The 25,631-nt window shown below is 37.8% G+C and overlaps 1 protein-coding gene across 7 annotated transcripts; it reads right to left on the bottom strand.

Annotated features, from left to right (window-relative positions):
- Nucleotides 1-917: 917 nt before the first annotated feature.
- Nucleotides 918-23,703, bottom strand: LOC135218458 (AN1-type zinc finger protein 4-like). Of its 7 annotated transcripts, none has more exons than XM_064254777.1 (6): nucleotides 23,596-23,703; nucleotides 13,329-14,259; nucleotides 10,302-10,506; nucleotides 9,022-9,162; nucleotides 7,327-7,438; nucleotides 918-3,590 (listed from the first exon to the last, which is right to left on the bottom strand). In XM_064254777.1, the coding sequence occupies exons 2-6, from the start codon at nucleotides 13,717-13,719 to the stop codon at nucleotides 2,193-2,195; spliced, it is 2,247 nt and encodes a 748-aa protein (XP_064110847.1). In that variant the 5' UTR covers nucleotides 13,720-14,259; nucleotides 23,596-23,703; the 3' UTR covers nucleotides 918-2,192. The 7 variants fall into 7 exon arrangements, with proteins under 7 accessions (XP_064110847.1, XP_064110841.1, XP_064110842.1 ...); XM_064254771.1 differs by lacking the exon at nucleotides 23,596-23,703 and adding an exon at nucleotides 19,016-19,295; XM_064254772.1 differs by lacking the exon at nucleotides 23,596-23,703 and adding an exon at nucleotides 19,045-19,295.
- Between the last annotated feature and the right edge of the window lie 1,928 nt (nucleotides 23,704-25,631).

Raw genomic sequence — 25,631 nt, 5'->3', positions numbered from 1 at the left:
ATTGAATAGGAGTGAATTCAATATGGTCAAATTCACGAGGGTTTATTTACAAATTTTTACAGGGATGGCTTGCCTGTATAGGATGGCGGAGAGCCAATGATCTTTAGAACTTGTAAATGGATATTTAGGACAAAATCCAATGTTAACTCTAAGACTAAATAACAACTCGCTATCAGGTACAACGGTTAGGGTAAATTAGAGCCCTGGCATGCTTATTATTTTCAGTATAGATTAATAATATGAAGTTCTTTTAAATGAACGAGACGACGGAAGATTTATTTTGACACAGTCACAATCTGGTTTGATGGCAGAGTCCTTGGGTCACTTTGGGGAGTCAATCTATTTTAAATTGGCAAATGACGATGCATATAGAAGTAATTTCAATTACGCCCCCTCGTGCATTTTAACATTTTATAAAACTTCAACCTGGCGCGTTACTATAGGCCTAACTTTTAATGTTCTCTTCCCTTTTTTTCCACTTATTTATTTACCGTATTTATTTTTGTTAAATACCTCATATATAACCAATGCATAGGAGGCCCTTTGGTCATTTTAATTTATTCCTATGATAAGTGAAGCCGTATTTCTAACATTTATTTCCTTTGGCGACCGACTATACTGTTTTTTCCATCTGCCCATCCACCAGTGGTAGTCGCGTATGGTAACACTGCCTCCCGGGCTTTAAATAGTTACGCCATGTGTAAGTTTTGGGTAAATAAAAGGATATCTAGGTTTACATTGGAACTGAAAAGTGTTTTAATGATTTACTGTATGCGAATTACACCGTTAATATTCGAAATAGGATGTTATTTAAAGCCCGGACACAGTGTTACCATGCGCAAACACCACAGGCGGATGGACAGATGGAAAAAAAAACATGCGAAGAGAGACAGTGAAAGGATTATATATAAACACAATTTGTAAAATTAATCATTTTTTCAAAAAGGCAACAGACTTGAAAATTATTTTTGATTGTTTAAATTAATTGTTAGAAATAATTTAACGTGTTAGATAGAATTCGTACAAGCTGCAAATTACGAACAAGTAAGTGTGTGTGTGTGTGTGTGTGTGTAATGTCTTTTTATAATAAGTATAATAATTGTTGTTTGTAAAATGAATATGTTAATAAATAAATTAGTATTAATGATAGTTTTAATTTTCGTTACAATACCAAGGAAAGATATCAGTGTTCAATTCTGAAAATAACAATAAGTCATTAAAGATATACAACGAAAACAACAACTCTTCAAATAGATTGTATCCATATATTCCCAATGTAAATGCCAAACACGCTTCCCCCACCCCCACCCCGCACCCCAACTTTGGAAATTATTTTCAATCAATAACATGGATTCGAACGTTTACTATAATACAGCATTAAGGCAGCGAGTGGTCCTTTTCATACAATTAGGTCTAAAGATTCTCCACGTAGTTCTACAATGTACATAGCTGAATGATTAGCTACGAAAATTAATATAACACTTTTTAACTAAATCCCGACTCTTTAGTTTCTCATTACCAAGTGGTTTTAATTTCGTACAAAGATTAAAAGAGATTTCTGAAAATCAGCGTATGAAGTCGATTTCTTTTTTATTGTTACACAAGATGTTGCCAAACATACGGCAACTAAACTGCCTATACGCCGTAGGATCATAGGCCTATGTATATATATATATATTTAGGTAGCTGTACAAATATTCTCTCAAGAATATACATATATGTGATGACTTTTTATATATAATAAACAATATCTACAGTAGTCCAAAGTACAATGACGTAGATACCTAATCCTAAAGTCTTGCGCGAGAAGCGTATCTCCTTACATAGTAATCTATTATACATGGAGGCACTTAGGTTTTCTAAGAACACAACCACAATTGAAAATCACAATATTAAGATGGCTAACCTTTATCACGTGTTAAGAGTTTATTACTTATAAACAAATATAACTGGATTTCACAGACGATTATAGTGTTTCTCTTTAGGTAAAAAGCACCAAATGGCATTATAATCATGATTATTAATTTCTTCAAAGTAAAGATGCCAATATGTTTGAATAAAAGAGCGCTGATTGTATAATTGCGAGTAACACTTGATACCAAATGCATTTTGGGATTTTAGAGGGATTTCTAACTTTGATCGAGGCATTATCACAATTATATTTTGTATTCTACAAAAACACGTCTAATTCACTATATTTTAGGCAGCCTGTGTGATGCCACCAAAGGGTTAGCCATCTCTATCAGTTTTCGCCCCTCCGTTTTGAAATCGTAAGTGCATTCGTGTGTTTCCGGAAGCCGATGCTGCGTACAGAAAATACGATCGCACCTGCAGACATGAGTATTGACTAACTTTATACGCTTTGAGCAATAAGCACACTTCGGTTTCTGCTTGCGCCCCCTGCGAGGAGGCGTCACGGGCGGCAGGTAGGGCGGCGTGGCGTGTAGCCGCCCGCTGCCCGGTCTCTTGACTTGGCTCCTGTGGCTGTCTGGAGTGGTGCGCCTCGAGGATCCCGTCTGGTTTCTCATAATCTCGCGGAGGATTTCGCGTTGCTCCTTCGAGCCCGAAGCAACCAGAGCGCCGTTGGCGGGCGAAGGGGGCGTTCCCCCGTGCCCTCGTAAGGAGGATAAAGACACGGATACGGAACTGTTCTTGGTGGTGCTCTTGAGACCATTGGACCCAGAGAAGCTGGTTGAGTGGCTGGGTGGACGGGCTGTGGGTGGGGGGGAGTCATTCGAACGCATCGACTGGCGGGAATTTCCTCGCGAATTACTAAGAATTGTGCAAATTTCACGTAACTGTTCATCGGGAGCACGTAACTGCAAGCGTTCGCTTAAATTCCCTTGTCCGGTGGAGGTACTGGGTCGGTGTTCGAGCACTTCGGGGGATGTTTTAGGGCGGACGGCAGTGCTGACACGGGCCACTCGCAAGAGATCTTGGTTGTGCGAGCGGTTCAGTCTCATTCCCTCGTAACGCCTCGCCCTGGAACCATAGGTGGGCATATACAGAGGCATGGAGGCCTCTCGTCTCGGCCACGCCTCCCTCGAGTCTTTAGTACCATTCCTCGAACCTCTGTCTGCGAAACCATGATGGATGAGGGACTTGCGGTACGTCTCATAATTTTTCTTGGTGTTGACGCTTCTGCTGAGCGAGTCTGGCGACTGGGCTGTGTCCCGCCGTTTGCGGAACTCCTCGTCTACTGCAGAAAGGCGACTCCTCTCCGTGCGCGCTGGTATGCTGTCCAGAGGCCTCCTCCCGCTAAAATCTACGGGCACGGGAGGGTAAGCCATGGGCAGACCTTTTAGTATTGTCGAAGATTTCGATAAGCTGTTGCGACGTTCCTGCGTCGTCGGTCTAGAGCTCCTCCCACCACGGTGGGAGATGATGGAAGCGCGCCTGCCGTTTGCACTGTTGGGGATGCGGCGGTTACTAGTACTAATTGGGCGTGATCCTGGTTCACCTGTCTTTACAGGTGATAGGGACACATCAGCCTGAACAGTGGGTTTGTCCTCTTGTCGGTCTACCGTGCCCCTGGAGGCACGACTTATAGATCGTTGAGAAGGTGGTAGCTTGCCTTTTTCACTTTTAGCCTAATGGGAGAAATTGATTGAATTTAGGCAGGCCCTTGCACATTTCATTGGTTTCAAATGGTATTAAAATATTATAAGCAACTTAATTCGGAAGTTCCCAATAAAAAAAAAAAAATCCCTATCCACCAGGAAGATGCTAGAATATAGAACAAGGCAGTATAATGACTTCCAACTTATCCCTTAGTTGCTAAACCAAGAATGAAGACCTTGTAAGAAATATTTATAAAAGCATCAGTCACTTCATACATCTTATTGTTCTATGTATACCTCTGTCATGCAGACCCTCTTGTGCTTTCTTCCGTTCCAACATCTCTTTGACTATCTTACTTAGCCGCCATTTTATCTGTCTCTCTTTCCTCCAATACCACAAAACTTATAAGATATGAAACCGTTCTTCCTCCTTTCATTTTGTGCATGGTCAGATAACCTTAAAGTACTCTAGCCAATCTTTCACCATAACTTTGTTCTGCGTTTTCCCCTTTCTGCATCTATTGTGGTATATAACATCAGTGTTTAACTTTCCAATGTACAAGTACTCTTAAACTTTTTCCTTATCTCAGAGTTTGCACCTAACATTTTTATTATCTGACTTTTCAACCATAATAATAATATAATAATAATAATAATAATAAGAATAATAATAATAATAATAATAATAAATAATAATAACTAATAATAATAATAATTAATAATGATCCAACGGTACAGGAATAAGGGATACCACCAGACAAACTATTCGGAACCAACCAGAAAAGACTATACAGCCAACTAAGAGGGGAAGACAACCACCAAGAAATTTCTGAAGTCGAACCAAGTACGAGACTCTGGGAAAACATATGGAGCGATCTGGTATCACACAACAAACATGCAACATGGCTCCAGGAAGTCAAGGAAGAAGAAACAGGGAGAATAAAACAAAGATTCACAGAGATCACGACAGACACAGTCAGTCAGACACCAACTAAAGAAAATGCCAAACTGGAAAGCCCCAGGTCCCGATGAAGTCCATGGATACTGGCTCAAAAACTTCAAGGCCCTACACCCACGAATAGCAGAACAACTCCAGCATTGTATCTCAAATCACCATGCACCCAAATGGATGACCACAGGAAGAACATCCTTAGTACAAAAAGACAAGAGTAAGGGAAATATAGCCAGTAACTACAGGCCTATCACCTGTCTATCAATAATGTGGAAGTTACTAACAGGTATCATCAGTGAAAGGCTATACAACTACCTAGAGGAGACAAACACCATCCCCCACCAACAGAAAGGCTGCAAAAGGAAGTGTAGGGGCACAAAAGATCAGCTCCTGATAGACAAAATGGTAATGAAGAACAGTAGGAGAAGGAAAACCAACCTAAGCATGGCATGGATAGACTATAAGAAAGCCTTCGACATGATACCACACACATAGCTAATAGAATGCCTGAAAATATATGGGGCAGAGGAAAACACCATCAGCTTCCTCAAAAATACAATGCGCAACTGGAATACAATACTTACAAGCTCTGGAATAAGACTAGCAGAGGTTAATATCAGGAGAGGGATCTTCCAGGGCGACTCACTGTCTCCACTATTCTACGTAGTAGCCATGATTCCCATGACAAAAGTACTGCAGAAGATGGATGCCGGGTACCAACTCAAGAAAAGATGCAACAGAATCAACCATCTGATGTTCATGGACGACATCAAGCTGTATGGTAAGAGCATCAAGGAAATAGATACCCTAATCCAGACTGTAAGGATTGTATCTGGGGACATCAGGATGGAGTTTGGAATAGAAAAATGCGCCATAGTCAACATACAAAAAGGCAAAGTAACGAGAACCGAAGGGATAAAGCTACCAGATGGGAGCAACATCAAACACATAGATGAGACTGGATACAAATACCTGGGAATAATGGAAGGAGGGAATATAAAACACCAAGAGATGAAGGACACGATCAGGAAAGAATATATGCAGACTCAAGGCGATACTCAAGTCAAAACTCAACGCTGGAAATATGATAAAAGCCATAAACACATGGGCAGTGCCAGTAAACAGATACAGCGCAGGAATAGTGGAATGGACGAAGGCAGAACTCCGCAGCATAGATCAGAAAACCAGGAAACATATGACAATACACAAAGCACTACACCCAAGAGCAAATACGGACAGACTATACATACACGAAAGGAAGGAGGTAGAGGAACTACTAAGTATAAAGGACTGCGTCAACATCGAGAACAGAGCACTGGGGCAATATCTGAAAATCAGTGAAGACGAGTGGCTAAAGAGTGCATGAGAAGAAGGACTAATCAAAGTAGATGAAGACCCAGAAATATACAGAGACAGGAGAATGACAAACAGAACAGAGGACTGGCACAACAAACCAATGCACGGACAATACATGAAACAGACTACAGAACCAGCCAGCGATGACACTTGGCAATGGCTACAGAGAGAGCTAAAGAAGGAAACTGAAGGAATGATAACAGCGGCACAAGATCAGGCCCTAAGAACCAGATATGTTCAAAGAACGATAGACGGAAATAACATCTCTCCCATATGTAGGAAGTGCAATACAAAAAATGAAACCATAAACCACATAGCAAGCGAATGCCCGGCACTTGCACAAAACCAGTACGAGGCATGATTCAGTGGCAAAAGCCCTCCACTGGAACCTGTGGCAAGAAACATCAGCTACCTTGCAGTAATAAGTGGTACGAGCACCAACCTGAGGGAGTGATAGAAAACGATCAGGCAAAGATCCTCTGGGACTATGGTATCAGAACAGATAGGGTGATACGTGCAAATAGACCCGACGTGACGTTGATTGACAAAGTCAAAAAGAAAGTATCACTCATTGATGTCGCAATACCATGGGACACCAGAGGTGAAGAGAAAGAGAGGGAAAAAATGGATAAGTATCAAGATCTGAAAATAGAAATAAGAAGGATATGGGATATGCCAGTGGAAATTGTACCCATAATCATAGGAGCACTAGGCACGATCCCAAGATCCCTGAAAAGGAATCTAGAAAAACTAGAGGCTGAAGTAGCTCCAGGACTCATGCAGAAGAGTGTGATCCTAGAAACGGCACACATAGTAAGAAAAGTGATGGACTCCTAAGGAGGCAGGATGCAACCCGGAACCCCACACTATAAATACCACCCACCCGAATTGGAGGACTGTGATAGAGCAAAAATAATATAATAATAATAAAAATAATAACAGCTATGGAGACATAACCTACCCTTGTCTGAGATCCACTGTTACACCAAGCCAGTCACTCCACATCTGTGTATTCCATGAAAAGTTCAATTTTCAAGTATAAAAAAACTTTAATCGATGTAAATCAACCCACTTTTGCTGCATACGCCATCAACAATGCCAAGATTGCATAGTTTATCCTTTGATATTCTTTTGCCAGGCCTACATATATGCCACATACAGTTTTTCTCTTGATCCTAACTGTAGTGTCTGTAAAAACCCATTTTCTATAATGCACTATGTACCTTAACTTTGGAACAATCTATGTTTTAAAAGATTGCGCCATGGTTTTGGTTGTTAATTCACGATGTCGGAACAGGAATTGAAATAAAGTTATGTTGCTCCCAAGTACTTCTATTATTACACTATTCTCCACACCTATATTACACACTAACCCTTGAAGAACCAACTCGTACAATTATCTAAACAATACTAGAATGTTCTTCCCCTGTCAATTCTCGAGTTATCTCATTTATTTACCTTTTTCTTGTTCTTGAGAGCGTCCATGCGAGCCTGCAGTTCTTTCATGCGCGCCCTGGTCCTTGCTCCGTCCTCTGCTGCCTGCAGCGTGTCTTTCTCCATTTGCTCAAGACTGCAAGCAGAAATCAAAGCTAGTAAACTGAGAAAAGGCTTCAAATGAGTGTTTTCTATATACCTATGTTGAATCTACCTGAAATCTTAAGCTGCATTCTGATTAGAAGTGACTTTAGAAAACTTTAGCAGTTTTCCAGAAACATTGGTGACTGACGAGCTTTGGTGGTTGAAGCACAGTATACCCTAAATGGACTCATAACTTCTAAATAGTCCCATAAATTCTAAAGGAGTCTCATACTCATAACTTCTAAACAGTCCCATAGCTTCTAAATAGTCTCATAATCATAACTTCTAAACAGTCTCATAGCTTCTAAATGGTCTCATAATCATAACTTCTAAACAGTCTCATAGCTTCTAAATGGTCTCATACTCATAACTTCTAAACAGTCTCATAGCTCTAAATGGTCTCATACTCATAACTTCTAAAACAGTCTCATAGCTTCTAAATAGTCTCATAATCATAACTTCTCACAGTCTCATAGCTTCTAAATGGTCTCATACTCATAACTTCTAAACAGTCTCATAGCTTCTAAATGGTCTCATACTCATAACTTCTAAACAGTCTCATAGCTTCTAAATAGTCTCATAATCATAACTTCTAAACAGTCTCATAGCTTCTAAATAGTCTCATAATCATAACTTCTAAACAGTCTCATAGCTTCTAAATGGTCTCATACTCATAACTTCTAAACAGTCTCATAGCTTCTAAATGGTCTCATACTCATAACTTCTAAACAGTCTCATAGCTCTAAATGGTCTCATAAATCATAACTTCTAACAGTCCTCATAGCTTCTAAATGGTCTCATAATCATAACTTCTAAACAGTCTCATAGCTCTAAATGGTCTCATACTCATAACTTCTAAACAGTCTCATAGCTTCTAAATGGTCTCATAATCATAACTTCTAAACAGTCTCATAGCTTCTAAATAGTCTCATAATCATAACTTCTAAACAGTCTCATAGCTTCTAAATGGTCTCATACTCATAACTTCTAAACAGTCTCATAGCTTCTAAATGGTCTCATACTCATAACTTCTAAACAGTCTCATAGCTTCTAAATAGTCTCATAATCATAACTTCTAAACAGTCTCATAGCTTCTAAATGGTCTCATACTCATAACTTCTAAACAGTCTCATAGCTTCTAAATGGTCTCATACTCATAATTTATAAATAGTCTCATAACTTCTTAAAAGTCTCACACACGTAACTTCTAAATAATCCATGACTCCTAAGTAGTCTCACACTCGTAACCACTAAATAGTCTCATAATCATAACTTCTAATCTGTCGCATAACTTCATAATTTCTAAATAATCCATGACTCCTAAGTAGTCTCACACTTATTACTACTACATAGTCTCACCCTCATAACTACTAAATAGTCTCATAACAATAACTTCTAAACAGTTGCATAACTTCTTAATAGTCTCATACTCCTAACTCCTAATTAGTCCTGTAACTCTTGATACAGCTTCTGTAGACGCAAGTTGTAGATCTAGCGCAATCTGCCACTCAGCAATGACCTCTTCCTTCAACTAAGATTTTTAAAAAAGAAGATAAAAAAAAATTAACATTATACCTCTTCACAGAGCTAAAGGATTCGTTGAGAGGCGAGAAGGATCCATCATTGTTTTCGACAACCCTGTACACGTTGATGTTGTCGCCATCTCGCAGGACGAGAAGCGTTACTGTACGACCTCCGTTCCCCTCCAGTTTCTCCCTGAAAGACAAGGTTGTGGTTGGGAGTTTTCGGTATATAATTATACATTCATGTAGAGTACGGAAAATGGACTCGACTGCATTCCCACTGAAAATATATTTAACGAATTACTGTGAACATGATTATAGTATGGATTTTTTTTTTACGAAAACGACATTTATTACGTTGCATTTTTACTACAATAGGTTTCCATCTTCAGGGATAAAAAAAAAAACTACTCCCTTTCTTGACTATTAGCTCTTTGTATCATTAATTTTCGCTGCTTTTTTTTTTTATCTAGTCTTTTATCATTATGCCTCCTTTTTTATCACTCATCCAACCCATATTATTCTATATATTTTATTCACAATATATCAATATATTGATTGCTTTCCATGTCCAGCTAAAATTGTTAGTCATCTCTAAAAACTTCTACACAGCTCCATATCTTTTTTCATTATTATTAATCCGTAATATTTTTCAAAAGTGTATAGAATTGAGACAAATTCGCAATTTTCGATTTATAATTCAAAATTCATAATTGTGCTTAAGCTCTTTAAACTATTCCAGTGCATATGTTTAATACATATGAATATTAAATCTTTTATCATAAGCTGTGTCCATTCTTACTCATATTTACCAGAAATATTCTAGATGTTTAGGTATCATGTATTTTTCAATTGGTTAAATTTGTGAAACTGTTATAAAAAATATATTACTTTTAACGAGAAGCGTATAATTCATCAGCAGTTTATTCTCACTCATTTTAATCAAACACTTTTACAGAATGGCTAAAAATATAATTCTTTTATGTCCAGTGCCGTTTTTAGACGAGTTTTTTAAACATACTTCTTTGCATGCTATACCATTTCATAAATTTCTATGCAACAATCAATATCGTTTCCATTAAAGAATGCTGCTATTTTCTTGCCTAATTAAAATATATTCAACGCTACTAAAATTAGACAGTGCAAAACGCATTAGGCTATATGAGTGATATTACAATTTGAAGTTGCAATGATTAATTTTCTTCTAATATATCATTCTGGTATCTTAAACAAAAGACATATAACAAAAAATATAGGAAGATTTTTCAAGTAAAGTAAAAAATGCAAAGTAACCTCAGCCTAGGTCACATTCGACACGTCCCAGCCACCTACCCTTCCAGCTCGTTGTCAACATACTCCGTGATGTCCCGTATGATGTCGTGGTGGGTGGGCAAGCGACGGGCGTTTATCGGGCCGCCCTTCATGTGCAGCACCAACCTGAGGGTGGAGCCATCCACCACATTTTGGTTGATGAGGCAGACGTCGTCCAACAACTCGGTCTGGCCCAAGAGCAGGTGCTGGTGGCTCATGGGGATGCCTGCGAGGAAAGGAGGTGGCCTCAGTGCAAGTGATATTTGGTGGAAAGGGAGAGGGTGGAGGGAGAGAGAGAGAGAGAGAGAGATAGAAGGACGAGGGAGAATGAGAGAGATGGGAAGTTAAGGGAGAAGGGTTAGGAAAGGGAGAGGGGAGGGGGGGACAGTAAGGACACCTCCGTGTAAGACATTTGCTGGAAATGCTTTGATTGGCTTAATTTTATGGCACGTATTTGCTAAACTATACATTACTGCACCAGAAGAGATTTGTTAAACACGCGATATTTTTTAAGTCCTGTCTTTGACAATTTTCGTATTCTAATAATTTACTTACATTTCTGTCTATTTACTTATCAATTTGTTAATTTATTCTGATCACTCCTTTCTGTATTTCCCATTACCTTCTGTCATTTTTGTGTAAGGAAAACCATATTCTTTGGGCGCTGGAATTTCAAGCCAGTGGCCCCTGTGGTGAGGTTGTTCCATATGAATAGGGTTCATCTTCTGAATAATAGTATTAATAATTAATAATAATAATGCTGGTACACGTTCACAATTGCGTCTATTGATGGATGGCTGGATTGGATCAAACAAACAGAACATACGAAAACAAACACAATAGATTATTCTGTTTAACTGGTACCCTTCAACAACAGCGTCTCTATTCATGGGTGCTCTATACATAAACCATTAATAAATAAATCATTAAAATCAAATGTGCTGACCTCAAGAGAGGCGCAGTTTGTCGATGCAAGAGTCTAAGTCTCAAGCAGATATATTGACAAGTTTTCCCGCGTATTTTTTATGCTCTACATTTTACAGAAAACTTATTTTACTTAGTTTCACCTGATCTTGAATTTTCTTTCGCCATTCTTTACTAATTTATAGTGTTTCTGTGTGTGTGTGTGTGTGTGTGTATATATATATATATATATATATATATAGATATATAAATATCCGATAAAGATAGATATATAATTCTACACAAATGTATTATTATATGTATGTATATGTTTTCTTAATATGCGGTATGTATATACATATTCATACGTATATATATGTATGTGTAATATAAATACATACATCCATATATTTTAATACATATTTACAATTTTACATACGTACTTACATATTTGCATATACTATTTGTGTACATATACATATACACCCTGGTAGGGCATATACATATGTACATATTCATAAATACATAGGTAGATGTTCATATTATATAATTATATGTACACATGCACCTAGCTTGCAAACAGTTTGGATTCTTAATTAACCTTTTATTTCTTATCTTCTAATCGTTCTGCATTATACAAGACTAGATATTATGACAGTTAAACTCTGTATACGAGTAAGGAATCACGAACAATAAAAAAAAAAGATGCCTTCAGAACGGGTTTTTCTAATGGAGACCAAAATGGTTGTCGATTGTTCTCTCTCTCTCCAGTTCCGCGCTGATCAAAAGAAGTTAGCCTTAAGGTATAACATTATGAGTCTAACTTTCCCCGTGACTCGTGCATCCTTCGCCCAGAGTTCACCTCTCGATACTGCTTCCTGCTTATTCTTCCTACCAAGCTCATTTCATTTATTTGTGGAGACTTTATCACATTTCCTCCTTTAATTTCTCCCTTAACTCGTTTTCGATCATTTTTCTCTCTTTTCGTCGACATTTTTGAACTCCTTTATTTCGCTGTCAGTGGAGATTGCTTTAGTGCTGGTGCTTCGGTAGGTCTACTTTACACATAGGTCTATTGTTTGGGCTTCTTAAATAACCTTCGGCTATTTTCCCTCGGGATTGTATCATATTTCGAAACAACGTCATCAAATCATTAACAACGCACGACGTTCGTGACATTTGAGCATCGCCACGCGCACAAGGTCTGGATCCAGTTTCTATGTTGGGGAAACATAGCTGCTCCCCGCATCTGATTTGATCTGAACTGTTAACTAGCGTCTCAAAAGCATTGATCATCGGAAAGGTTCGTAAAGGTAAATTTAGGTTACCTAAGATCACCTGACTTCTTTTTGGTGAGGGGCAAAATAAAGCAAGGTGCAAAATTTTCTTAATTTGATTGATCACGAGGAACACGAAAGCGGGAGGAGAATTCCATATCTTTGACGCTATACGTATTAAAGTATTATGACTGGTGTTATCACCCCCTAAGAGCAAAAAAGGTGGATATAGACAGCGCTTGTATCTACTTTTTTTATGCGAAGACTTACAACAGAATTCAGAGGTGCCGTTAGTACCACTTTAACAAAACTAACTTTCAGCAGGGAATATGATGTTCATATTTAAAAGCAATAAAGGCATCAGTGTCACTTTATACAGGAAAATACAGATTTTCCAATGCCATATTTTTACTTATTTTTCTTTCATAAATCTCAAGTATGACTAAAGATTCTCATTTGATTATCTCTGAACTGCCATAATGAAGACTTCACGTGAGCTATAGATCAGAAGATTTTATCATTTTATCGCTAATTTTGTCTTAAATAAAGTCTCATTTCATCTTTCACCCCATCAGAGGTCTGGATACAAAGGAATATATATATATATATATATATATATATATATATATATATCTATATATTATATATATATAGATATATATATATATATATCCCCTAGATATACTCTGGCTATACAACAACGAATATGGTAATGAATCTTAATTTTGTACAGCAGGAGGCATCAGAGATATTTACAAAATATTAATTCCTGGACAGAACCTTATCAATGTCAAGAATAAAAGGCATATATTTAGAAGAAAGCTGAACAACTAAAAGATTGCATTAACAGTAATATTCCATTCCTCACCTTGAGTTCGGAAGAGAAGGTTCTTCAGCCCGGCTGCAGTGTCCCACTGGGACACCCTCACTCGGAAGGTGTCTCCCAGCAGCGTCTCAACCACCACCTCCAAAGCGTCATCCTCTTCCTCTTCTTCTTCCTCCTCCTCCTCATCATCATCGTCTTCATCCTCGCCAAAGTCGTCCTCCTGAGGATTATAAGAGGAGTCGAGAACGATGGCGTCTCTGGCATCGTAGCCGCCATGGGTGGTCACCGGAGGGAGGTTCTCCTTGACTTGAGGCAGCGGCTCATCGGTGGTTTTGGGTTCCTCTTCCTCTCCTTCTTCGTTATTCTCTCCGGAACCAGAGGAGGCGCGGCGGGCTGAGCCTTGTGAATCACCACCACCGCCCCCGCCGCGCATTTTGGTTGGGAAGACTCACACCGTCCTCCATCTGACTGGCAGTAGGGACTTGCCGAAGCTCGTTTCAAAATGACCTTTCCTTTCCATCATATAGAGGCCTCTGCGTTATCACACTTGATGTGGACTGGAATGCATTATGTCTCAAAAGCGTGGCTCACTGTGCAAGAACATAGGTCTAGGTGCAATCTTGTTTCAACTTATAAGAAGGTGGGCATAAATACAATCATCGGAGCACAGGATCATATGTCTACGCACAGGTGCATCTCAAAATGCAGAACACAACTCTACGTACAATCTTATCTTGTTGTGCAGAAACATAGGTCTACAAGCAATCTCATCTCGACCTACAAGAACGAAGGTCTACTTCTAATCTGACTCTCTTCATTGTTTGTTATTTTTGGAGAATTTACAAAGAAAATCCATCGACAATAGCACTTTTGTTCTGGAACTCAGTCAAGAGGACACCGATAGCCCTGCGTTCTTAGTATGATGGCTCTGGCATAATCTGTTCTTTACTATAGGGCAAGCCTTTGAAATTCCCTGAAAAATAAGAAACTGAACCTTCAATTTCATTTTATTAAACAAAATGAAAAAAAATCTCAGTCAACAGCAGGATAGAAAACTAATTAACTGTAATGTTTTTTCTACAGTACAGTGAAAAAGTCTCACAAGTTCAGTGATAAAGTGTCAGTTATTATATCCCAAGTTTTCTCTAACCTCTCTGAAGTAGCCATTGTTCTAATACTCATTCTATCAAATTATTAAGTATGAGATATGAAAAGCTAAATCAGTGAAATATTGATCAACAAACAAATCGAACAATAACAAAAATTTTAACTGTTGCTACTTGTCCCCTTCAGCCTAGGCTAGGCGAGGATAATAGATTATCTTCACATCAGTCAGCGCTTTAAAACACTCACTAAATCATTCAGGCAGAGCTTTTGTACAATAGCTTTCAGAATGGCTCCAGTGAGTGTTGCTGCTCCTGGTGTGCACATAACTTGTCTCGTCAAAATCAAATTGTTCGTAATGTCCTACTTCCAACCCAACGAACTTCACACTTAAGCCTTTGACTTGCCTACCTAGCCAAGCACCACAGCGTCAGCCCAGCGAGTTAAGATCTAGACAGGCTTTATACCTTGTCAAAGTGTGACCTTTACAAGGTAACTTCAGAATTACCGAAGTCAAATATTTGTAATTGAATGCAATTTATCCTTGTAGCTGATTGGTGGCCTTGAAGCCTCTTCGTTTAAGCGTTGAACTTTGAGCGCTCACAATTTCTTACAATAATATTGCTTATTTCATGGACGTCACTTTATTCTGAGAATTTCGGCCCAAATTCTAACCAACAAGCCCTGTATCGCTGTTTAAGAATGAATGAAAGAACTCTAGCCATTTTTACAGTGAGGATAACGTTTGCGGGCCATTAGTTTTAGAATACAATACAACCTGGCATAAGAAATGTTAAAGCTGTCCTTAGTCTAATTATTTGCTTTTTTCATGTTTTAACCATTGTATATCAATCAAAGTTTAGCACAGACAGGTATACACTTTAGCACACTCACACACAAACACACACGCAGACATACGCAGACAGAGAAGCATACAGAGACAAGAGCTATCCAATCAGTTCGTGTCACATGAAGTATGAGCCAGTAAAAGCCCCTTACGTTAGCCTTGAGCGTGCTATTGATTGGTCGTCTCAGGTTCTTTGGAGTAAATAACCTTCCGTTGATATATTTCATATTTTTTTCACGACATTTAAAACTCTTACAGTGTTACCCGAAGCTCTCACCACTTCTGGGCCATTACAGGAGTTTGGAAATATAGCCTGGAAAGCAGACAATGTGAGGGAAAAAAAAAAAAGACTGTTGCTAGAGCGATGTCAGAGGTAGTAATCCGTTGGTACGCATGTTCAGTGGAATATCCTAGTGACACACGACAAATTCAACACCGTCTACCTTTCGCTGTAAGGAATGCTGACATTCTCTCTCTCTCTCTCTCTCTCTCTCTAGGAATGTCGAGGTTATGTTGGTGGGGCCCTTGGTATATTAGATTTTGGTAATGATCCGTATGAGGTCATGAGTCTAATGTCCTGAACTGAGGAACGTGTTTTAAACAATACAAATTACTCACATACTTCATCATGGAATTACCTGGTTTTCTTTTTTGTGTTCCTGCAAATAACAGTGAGTTTGTGGAACTTCCTTCCTCATGAGTAGTGACGAATATGACGCCTAAAAACTAGGGGATCAAATGACTTGGGAATAATGGAGGAAAGTCAAGAAGAAGAAGAATGATAATTGTCTGACCTTGCCTTCTGATCCGACAGGGTAATTGCTCTTCACTTTTGCACACTTGAATTATAGATTTTATTTTGTATGTATGTATGTATGTATGTATGTATGTATGTATGTATGTATGTATGTATGTATGTATGTATGTATATATATTAATTGCATGCATAAAAGCAGTTGATATAGTTTTCACCTGAGGTACATCAAAATTGGCGGACATGTATAGTACTATATACTTGGTTCATGACAGCAAACTTACTGGCCTGTTATGACCTAGGCCTAATGCGACTAAGAAACAGGATGGCAAGGACATATTATGACCCAATACGTAACAACAAGCTGGCACTGCAAGTAGCAGTTAAATGTTTCCTGACAAATTATATGTTACTTAATCATCAAGCGCAGAGATCAGAAAAGGACGCACACTTTTGCCAGATAGATGGTTTGTCCATGTGGAGAAAATGGAGGCGAGAAGGCAGACCTAGTAGAAAATTTATATTACCTCATCCTTCTTGCAAAGTCACTATGTGAGTAACTGATATATATATATATAGTATATATATATATATATATATATATATATATATATATATATGTGTGTGTGTGTGTGTGTGTATATATATATAATAAAATACCACGTATAATGTAAAAACCAACTATCAAGTGCGCAGGCCTAAAAAAAAATCATAGCGCTTCAAGAGCGGCAGGCAGAAATTTAAACACTGAAACAAGAATGGGCCCATCACAGAACTTTCATAAAAATCATTTATGGCCTGTCGTGTGTACCACTACATTTATCACACATATCACTCATTAAGCCTTTCCTATTCCACACACAATGAGCAAATAATCAATTTCACCTGCTTCACTTTCTGCCTTTCACTTGCACTTGACACATCAACGTTTCATTCCAAACAGGAGAACTGTCTTAAAAATTTACGTCCTTGCGTACGTGTCAGATTTTGCTTCCAATTTCTTTATTGTCATCCTACCCTCAGTTCCCACACAGATCAACTACTTCCATTTTTTTCTAACAATCAATGATTGTCAATATAGTCTCCGTTTAGTATTCATAAACTTTCGTACACTTTCAACTACAGCTTCAAACCCTTTGACCAACTTTTATCAACATTTTCCGATGATCAAATTGTTGTTAAATAACTTCGATCATGCACTGAAGTAGTTCTTCACGGAAGTTATCGGAATCGGCTTATAAGAGATTCTCTCCACTAGTACCAAGTGTACCTACATTGTCTTTCGCAGAGATCAGCTACTATATTCCAGTCACAAAACCATTTTTTACCCAACAAACTTGAATTTCGTCTCCGGTTCTTTCCATGGTTTTTCATAGAAATATGAAACAGCCAAGCTGGCATAAAACACCTTTGTCTCCGACCCACTTTTATAACGAAAAATTAGTCACTCTCCCTTTTACGTACAAACTCTAATACGTGTTCACCTTTTTCGTATAAACTTAGTACATGAAAAATCCTGTGCACTATTCACGTATTGCTCATCTTTTTCACTAGGTCAATGTGTACCACATGCACTGTCTGAGTTCCCCACAAAGGTGTTCACCAACAAACACTTGAGCCACACTCTTCGCTGGCTAAACTATTTAGTGTTTTAGCTTTCTAAAGAATCTAGGATTCTACAGAATTTGCGCTCAGGTTCTAAAGTACCTGTTTTAAGCTTCTAAAGAATCTGCTCTAAGATTCTAAAGGATTTGTTCTGTGGTTCTAAAGCACATGCTTTAAGCTTCTAAAGAATCTGCTTTGGGTAGCTAAAAAATCACTGGCATGGTGGCAAATACCCAAGCAAGAATTGAAGGACAGCCAAAATGTGACGAACTTGCTATTTGGGCTGAGGCAAGGTTTCCATAGCAGCTCTTGGAACTCACCAAACGAACTTAACGGCAAAACTGAGTGTGTTAAAAGTGAAGCTAAGTTAAAAGCTATATCAACGAGTAAACTCAAGGTCCAAATACTCTTGGTGGCACAAGGCCAGCATAATTTAACAGAACCAAAGGTCACAGTCACAAGGTTGCTTACATTCCTCGCTGTAAAATTAGACTCATGCCATACCGCCATGTGTCACACGAGATATACCAACAGAACATGCGTACTTCATAGGTCTAACAACTGCTATTCTCTTTCGCGTAGTACTTATCAATTCTCTGATCTAAGCCATTCAAGACCTTCTTAATATCCCTGAAATAATGAGTTTTATTTTTTACTAAATACGTAACGTATTTCAATCAACTCAAGATAGTACATAGGTACAATGGTTCCATTTGAATTAGTCGATAGCATAATTCAAGGTTATCTTAAGGGCGCTCACTGACTCATGTTTCATGTCACTTGAGTGAATGGGTTCTCTCTCTCTCTCTCTCTCTCTCTCTCTCTCTCTCTCTCTCTCTCTCTCTCTCTCTCTCTCTCTCTTAACACTGCTGAAGTACATTTTTTTCAGAAACATTTTACCGTTACACAGATGGATTTATGGATGGCGTGTATATAGTTACTGTTGCATTTACTTACAACTGATGAGTCATTACTCACTTCTTACTCATGGACACACACACAACACACACACACACACACACTAGTCTATGTGGATTGTCCAGTAACATTGTCTAAATATATTTCCTCTTTTTACACTCGATATGTCTCCGAAAATATGGTCTAAAATTCCCTTTTTCATCAGAAAATTCTCTAAAAGTTCTACACAGCTGCGTTGGTCAGAGTAAATTCGGTCTAAATCCAGTTGGTTAATATGTTTCACGTGTTTACGCTCTTTTGAGTTAAATTCCATACTGAATAAAATAATAATAAATAAACAACCGATTCCGTGAATCGTCATGAAAAATTCACGTGCAACTATTTGTTTTAAATCGATATAAATTAATTTTCGGCTCCAATATTGCTGCGTAAGCATGGATTAGGCCTACGCTACGACCCATATCACAATAAGAAACATTCGAAGGACGTACAATGACTCACCTACAATGAATAATTCACTTATCACTCACATATCACAATCCTTATCAATGACCACCAAATTCTGTCACTTGTTTACATGCTATGAGATGTTTACATTTAAAAACACGAGGCTACATAATCGAACGCATTAAACCACGGAGACGCACAATTGAATCTGGATTCAGTGGGCGAAATAAATATGATTTTATCACTAATTAAGGTTATTGTGCCCCCGAAATACGTTACAGGTAGACAGGAACAATTGCACCCGTCTTTCTCACCAAAACTTCACTGTGGAATTCGCTGGTTACCTGGGCCCCGGATGACGAGATGCCAGTTAGGTTTTATCTACATACCCTCCCCTCTTCTTAACATGAACCTAATCGATTATGAATTTCATTAATTCGCGTTAGTACTTTAATATTTATATATATTTCAGTATACGACAAGTGGGCTGCATTTTCGTCATTCGCTGGAAATTAATATCGGAAAGATTCCCCCAATTTGGCAACGGTCATTATTGACAACTGTGGCACATGTTACAGAGCCTTTATATTTATGCAGCTTATAGCAAGTCTCTGTTGGTTACCTGTAAGGAAAAGTATAATGAATGAAACCATATTAACTAGTAAAAATATTATACAGTTGTGTATTCATGGTGTATATTTCTAAGGAAAAAGCACGTTGTCTATTCTTACAAGGACAATATGCATGTAATCGATGATTAAAGAATTCCCGAGAAGAGTGGATGTTCGTGCGTGCGTGTGTGCGAGGCATTCTTTTTGGCCACTACTACGAACCAGAGACAAGGTCTTTATCAATAAGTTATGGTGGTATGGTGACTGAGGCAAGAGTAATGTGGCCTTTGGAATTCGTGTTTTATTCTAAAATCATTACTATTCAATAGCCGTTCTCGCTTTTCAAAATTAAGAAGATGGAGGCAGAGAGAACAAGACCATCTCCTGGAGGTACTTTCATCTTCCCAACCTCGTTGTGATTCACCACAGTCGACTAACGACCAACTATGTAATCCGCCGCTTAGGTGAACAACGGCACAGTGAATTCTCTTTTTCCATTATATGAACTTTAAAAATTAACCTCTCACGGGATTGATCCTGAGACTATATGATGAGGTGTGGTTAAGAGAAACCACTGGACTACTAGACCCATTGTTTATCTATTTGGTGATTTTACGCTTACAAATAAACAAATAAATGAATAGATAACGAAATAAATAACCAGTAAGTAAGTAAAAATTCTTTATAACTATATAAAAGCAGTCTATAACCCCTCACATGAGATCGATCCTGAGATTTCCCGATGAGGTGTGGCTAGGACCATTCGACCACTAGACCTATTATCTATCTGTTTTGGTGATATTACGATTATAAGTAAATAAACAAATCAGTTGATTAGTTAATAACTAAATACCCCGCATAAGCTTAAGCGCAGCCTATTACCCTCTCACGGGATCGATCCTGAAACTTGCTGATGAGATATGGCTAAAACCACTAGACCTATTATTCATCTGGTATGAGGTTTTACGATTATAACTGAATAAATTCAGTTAACCAGTAAATAAGTTAAAATTCTTATAGCTTTAACAAGCGTAGCGAAGGGCATTGCTCGTGGTGATACGACAATATAACTCCAAATAAAAAGCGAAAGCCGGTAACCAAGGCATTGAAGGTCACTGACCACTCCGCTGATTAGATAAAGGTGTTTGCTATCTAGTGATTATCGGCGATTATCTGTGATCTACGACGCTTTTGCTTTGCCTGTGATCTCAAGGCGTGATCTTATCGTATTTCGTTCTTTACTGTGGTTGAAGAATTGACGTTATCTATAGCTGTAGTATGTAGATTTCTGTAGCTTTCGTCTACGTCAAGTATAACACAGACAGACACACACACACACACACACACACATTATCACATCACCGTGATTCATATGCATGCATCAAGTTACAATAATGTCCTTAAATATCCAATTCGCTCTACCTCGGAATTAATATTCATGTATGTTAACCGAAGGGGAATCTTTTATTTACTTATTTATTTTTAAGTGAGGGGACGAAATTATTATCAACTTAAAAATAAATAAGTAAATAAAAGATTCGAACCAGTACACCTTTTCCTATTTGTAAACAAGTCGGAAACAAATTTTTATGTAGTCAACTTTTTGTAATTTAGTCAGATTGACGATGAGAATTGTTTAGGTCATCGAAAGCTTTTCTGCTTTTATATATATATATATATATATATATATATATATATCTATATATATTATATCATATATATATATAATATATATAGATAATATATATATATATATATATATATATATATATATATATAACTTGATCACAAAGTATATAAAACGTGATGCTATGTATAAATAAAGGTTTTTGCCAAGAAGGAAAAAATGAAAAGCGAGATAGCCAAGCACTTTCGGTCTAGTGCGACCCTTTACTCAGGCACAACTGATCGTACAGAGGAAAAACATAGTCAAAGTAGGCTTAATATCCAAACTGGCATTACAAGATTAGTAAAAAGGTCGATTTCACTCTACAGAAACGAGGAAACGCCTGAGGGCAGAATAAGCGATTTTTAAGCAACCACACCTTGCAGGAGCCCATACGTGGTCAACAGATGATTCGTCCAGAAAACAATACATTTTGAAAAACAAGAAGGCATATACAACTTATTACTGTGAAATTAAAAAAAAAAAAAAAAAAAAGTGAAAAGACGAAAAAAGGATATAAATATATCGAGCAAGAGAGAGAGAGAGAGAGAGAGAGAGATGAGAGTAGACGAGAGAGAGAGAGAAAGAATAACTATATACATGTGGGACTATAATTAATTAGTAGTTCATTTATTTTAAGGTCCTTCATAAACATTTTACAAATATACGGGTCCAAATGGTACAATCCCAGACTAAGATTTAGGTTGTTTTTATTAGTGATTTGTATAATTGCCGATTCCAGTAAATTTCTTGAAACATAATCATTAGATCTAGCAATTACAGAGGTATCACCCCAATTAATACAATGAGATTTTTCACTCAGATGGATAAACAGTGCATTTGAAGTCTGGGCTGTTCTAACTGAATATGTATGCTGCTTAATACGTACACATAAATTTTTACTTGACTGACCAACGTAAAACGATGGTCAATCCTCACAAGGAATTTTGTAAATGATGTTGTTATTTGTTACGGGAATATTCTTAATTAGCACATCTTTAATAGTATTGTTATAAGAGAACACTACATTAACATTAAACGATTTAAATATTGATTTTATGGTTTCAAATCCACGAAAGTAAGGCAAGCTAAGTACATTTTTAGGCATTTCTTTTTCATTAATAGCAACACTATAAAACTTTTTGTGAGCTTTTTGATAACATAAATCAATTATGTGAGGTGGGTAGCAGAGATCGTTTCCTATCTTTTTTATGTATTCTATTTCTTGGTCAAGATATTGTGGACTCGTGATACGCAAAGCATGTAGGAACATAGAAGAAAAATTGAAATTTTAATATTAAGATGGTGGACAGAATAAAAATGTACACATGTTAAATTATTTGTGGGGTTTCTTTAAATACTGAATTTACATTGGAAAGATTCTCTATGTATTAATACATCTAGGAAAGGGATGACATTGCTATTTTCAATTTCAACAGTGAACTTTATGGATGGCACTAAATTATTCAATTTAGACAATAAATCATTTACATCGATACCAACAGATGTCATCTGCATATCCGTACCATTTTAAGGGGACAAGTGTGATACTCGGGAGGTTTCGTCTTTCAAAAAATTCCATATATAAGTTTGAAAGGAGAGGTGATAAAGGGTTACCCATGGCCATACCAAATATTTGTTGGTAATATATTATATATTATATAATCTATATATCTATATATATATATATTATATATATATATATACTATATATATATCTATATACAAATCAAACAGGCACACTACCGTGGATTTACTTTCCCATTATTATCATCATCATAATAAAACACGTTATTAATTAAACGCATGGCTATCTTATACTCTCAAATGTTAAGCTTTTATCGCTTATATTTAATTACCAATTGCCATGATATCAAAAATGATGGAAAATGATGGGAGACATTACGCAAGCCTATACTGCCACATATCAAATATCACCTAAATCTCTTATCTATAGGCTATGGTTTAATGGTTAGAATGAATTATTGTGGGCCTGATAAAATGATGAAACAGGACACTCCTTCTTCCTCCTCTTCTTCTTCTTCTCAGCTTAATCATTATTCTAGTCGGGGTTTTGGTAGATGTGTAATGGATTCCAACTCTGCCCATTTATCCTTTCTTTCTTTGAATCTTCAGCAGAAAACCCAAAATATGGACAGTGATTAGACCATGAACCCAAGAGGGTTCCAAAGGGAAATCAGATACACACACACACACACACACACACACAGAGAGAGAGAGAGAGAGAGAGAGAGAGAGAGAGAGAGAGAGAGAGAGAGAGAGAGAGAGGTGTTAAAGAAAAAGGAGATAGGCTGATAACTATGAGGATGTAGAAGACAAAACCAGTAGTACTACACCTGAAGTTCAGGAGACTATAGCAGAAAGCAGAAATGCATTTTGCTCTTCGCTTAGATATCTGAAGACCAGAAGATCCTGCAGCAATTTTCTACATTTCAGTTGTAGCCATGATAACACTCCCGGCAACTGAGTACGTATATTAAACCTGATCGTAGAAAACGATACACTGCGCCGGGATAAGCACTGAGATAGGCTAACTATAACGTCCCCTCACCCGCCAACCCCACTATTTTATCATCCAGTTGGTCACTGATGCTTGGTTTACGAATCTCAGTCCGACCTCCTGTGTGGAGGGTCATGGAGCTTGGTCACGAGTCCTCCTGTAAATAGGGTTTTGACAGTGAGGTATATTACTACAGTCCACTTTCTTAAGCGTGTACAAAAAAGTGTGGCGAAATTAATTTGTTGAGAGGTCATCGTGAATGTTGCAAATACATCGATATTATTGAGTGGATTTGATTTGATTTTATTTATATAGATTTTTGGCATTATGCCAAGCACTGTGGCAAATAAGGCCATTCAGCGCTGAAACGGAAATTGACAGTAGATGGTTTGAAAGGTGTTATAGGAGGAAAACCTCAAAGCAGTTGCACTATGAAACAATTGTTAGGAGAGGGTGGGCAGTAAGATGGAAGAAAGAGAATATGAATGGAGGTATACAGTAAAAGGGTTAAAAGTAGTTGCAGCTAGGGGCCGAAGGGACACTGCAAAGAACCTTAAGTAATGCATACATTGCATCAAATGAGGTGCACTGATGGCGCTACCCCACTACGGGGTATTATTGGGAGGAAGTAACTGTTAAAGTTTATAGAATGTGGATATCTTCGGCTGTCGTGGGGTAACTCCTGTGACTCAGGAACAGGAAAGAACTAATTTTTATTTGCTGGTCTTTTTTTAATATCACATCATAAACTAATTAGGCCTATGTCGTGTTGAAATAGGTGGAAATGGGCAGCAAAAACGAGAAAATCATTCGGTGATACTACAGTAGTTGTGCTAATAAAGGCGAGATTCGTGACAATGCAGCAGTATGTAGTTGTGGCAAGTCTCATACCAATGTGTTTGGAGGGAGATGTCTTAGTACGATATCTAGAGATATATAAGACAGAGATAATTGCAGAGCAGACAGAAACTAACATGAATGAGGCCTTTACAGAAGGGAAGTTTGCAGCTGGTTCAAGAGGTTGATGGCGTTAAGTTAGTAGCAGGTTAATGTTTATGGCGGGAAGATTACACCTTTTTGCAATTCAAACTGTACTACAAACTGCATGAAAACGAGACAATGCACTATTTTATGAAAACAATCTGCAAAGCTTTGAAACATTTGGTGTAGTCAAGATCCATACACATTCTCTGTATGGATCCTGGGTGTAGTACAATCTTCGGCAACTGTTGTTAGTACGAAGCACTGCTTTAAAAAGTCCTTAACTGCAGTAATTGGGCAATCATCATAACTTGAGTCAGTGTGCATTACCTTTTGGACAATTTTCAAAATGGCGAAACAATCGTCTATATCCGATGATAGTCAGGCATGTTAATTTGTAAAGGAAGAGTTTGTGGATGGTTTCCTCGATCAAATATCAGTAGCATTGCGGCAGGTGCTTAAGATTGAATCCATTTCTGTGAGTTGATGGCTAGGCCTAGGATGATGACCTCAGGAAAACAGGTTCTCGCTGCAGTTACCTGAAAATGGACATACATGAGCCTAGTGATGAGACAGCTTACTCTATTAAAAGAAGAAATAATTTGGTGAAAAGGGGAGGGGCAAACGTTCAAGGGTAGGTGATTCCGTAGATATTTATGGGTGATTCACATACAATGGACTGCACATGCTGAAGAATTGAAGAGCCAAAAGTCCCAAAAAACAAAGTAATTTGCTTTCAGCGTGTTGAAGTAGACCACGTTGCAAGCTTGTGCTCTTAAAGACCTGTTCATACAAGGAAAAATTGTTTCCTGTCCACAGTCAAGAGTTCAGTTGACGTCAGAAAGCTAATCGGTGCAGTAGCCTCTTGTGTTCTGCTTGGCTATTTTAATA

This window comes from Macrobrachium nipponense, chromosome 9 (assembly GCF_015104395.2).
Source record: "Macrobrachium nipponense isolate FS-2020 chromosome 9, ASM1510439v2, whole genome shotgun sequence".
NCBI lineage: Eukaryota > Metazoa > Arthropoda > Malacostraca > Decapoda > Palaemonidae > Macrobrachium > Macrobrachium nipponense.
This window is presented reverse-complemented; position numbering and strand designations above follow the sequence as displayed.

What these genes read in the sequence shown, in the direction of transcription:
- LOC135218458 (XM_064254777.1), bottom strand. Translation starts at nt 13,719, where the DNA reads ATGCGCGGCGGGGGCGGTGGTGGTGATTCACAAGGCTCAGCCCGCCGC. An exon ending in TCCTTTAGCTCTGTGAAGAG is followed by an intron (nt 7,439 to 9,021) that starts GTATAATGTTAA and finishes TTCTGCTTGCAG; the next exon opens with TCTTGAGCAAATGGAGAAAG. An exon ending in CTCTCAAGAACAAGAAAAAG is followed by an intron (nt 3,591 to 7,326) that starts GTAAATAAATGA and finishes TTCTCCCATTAG; the next exon opens with GCTAAAAGTGAAAAAGGCAA.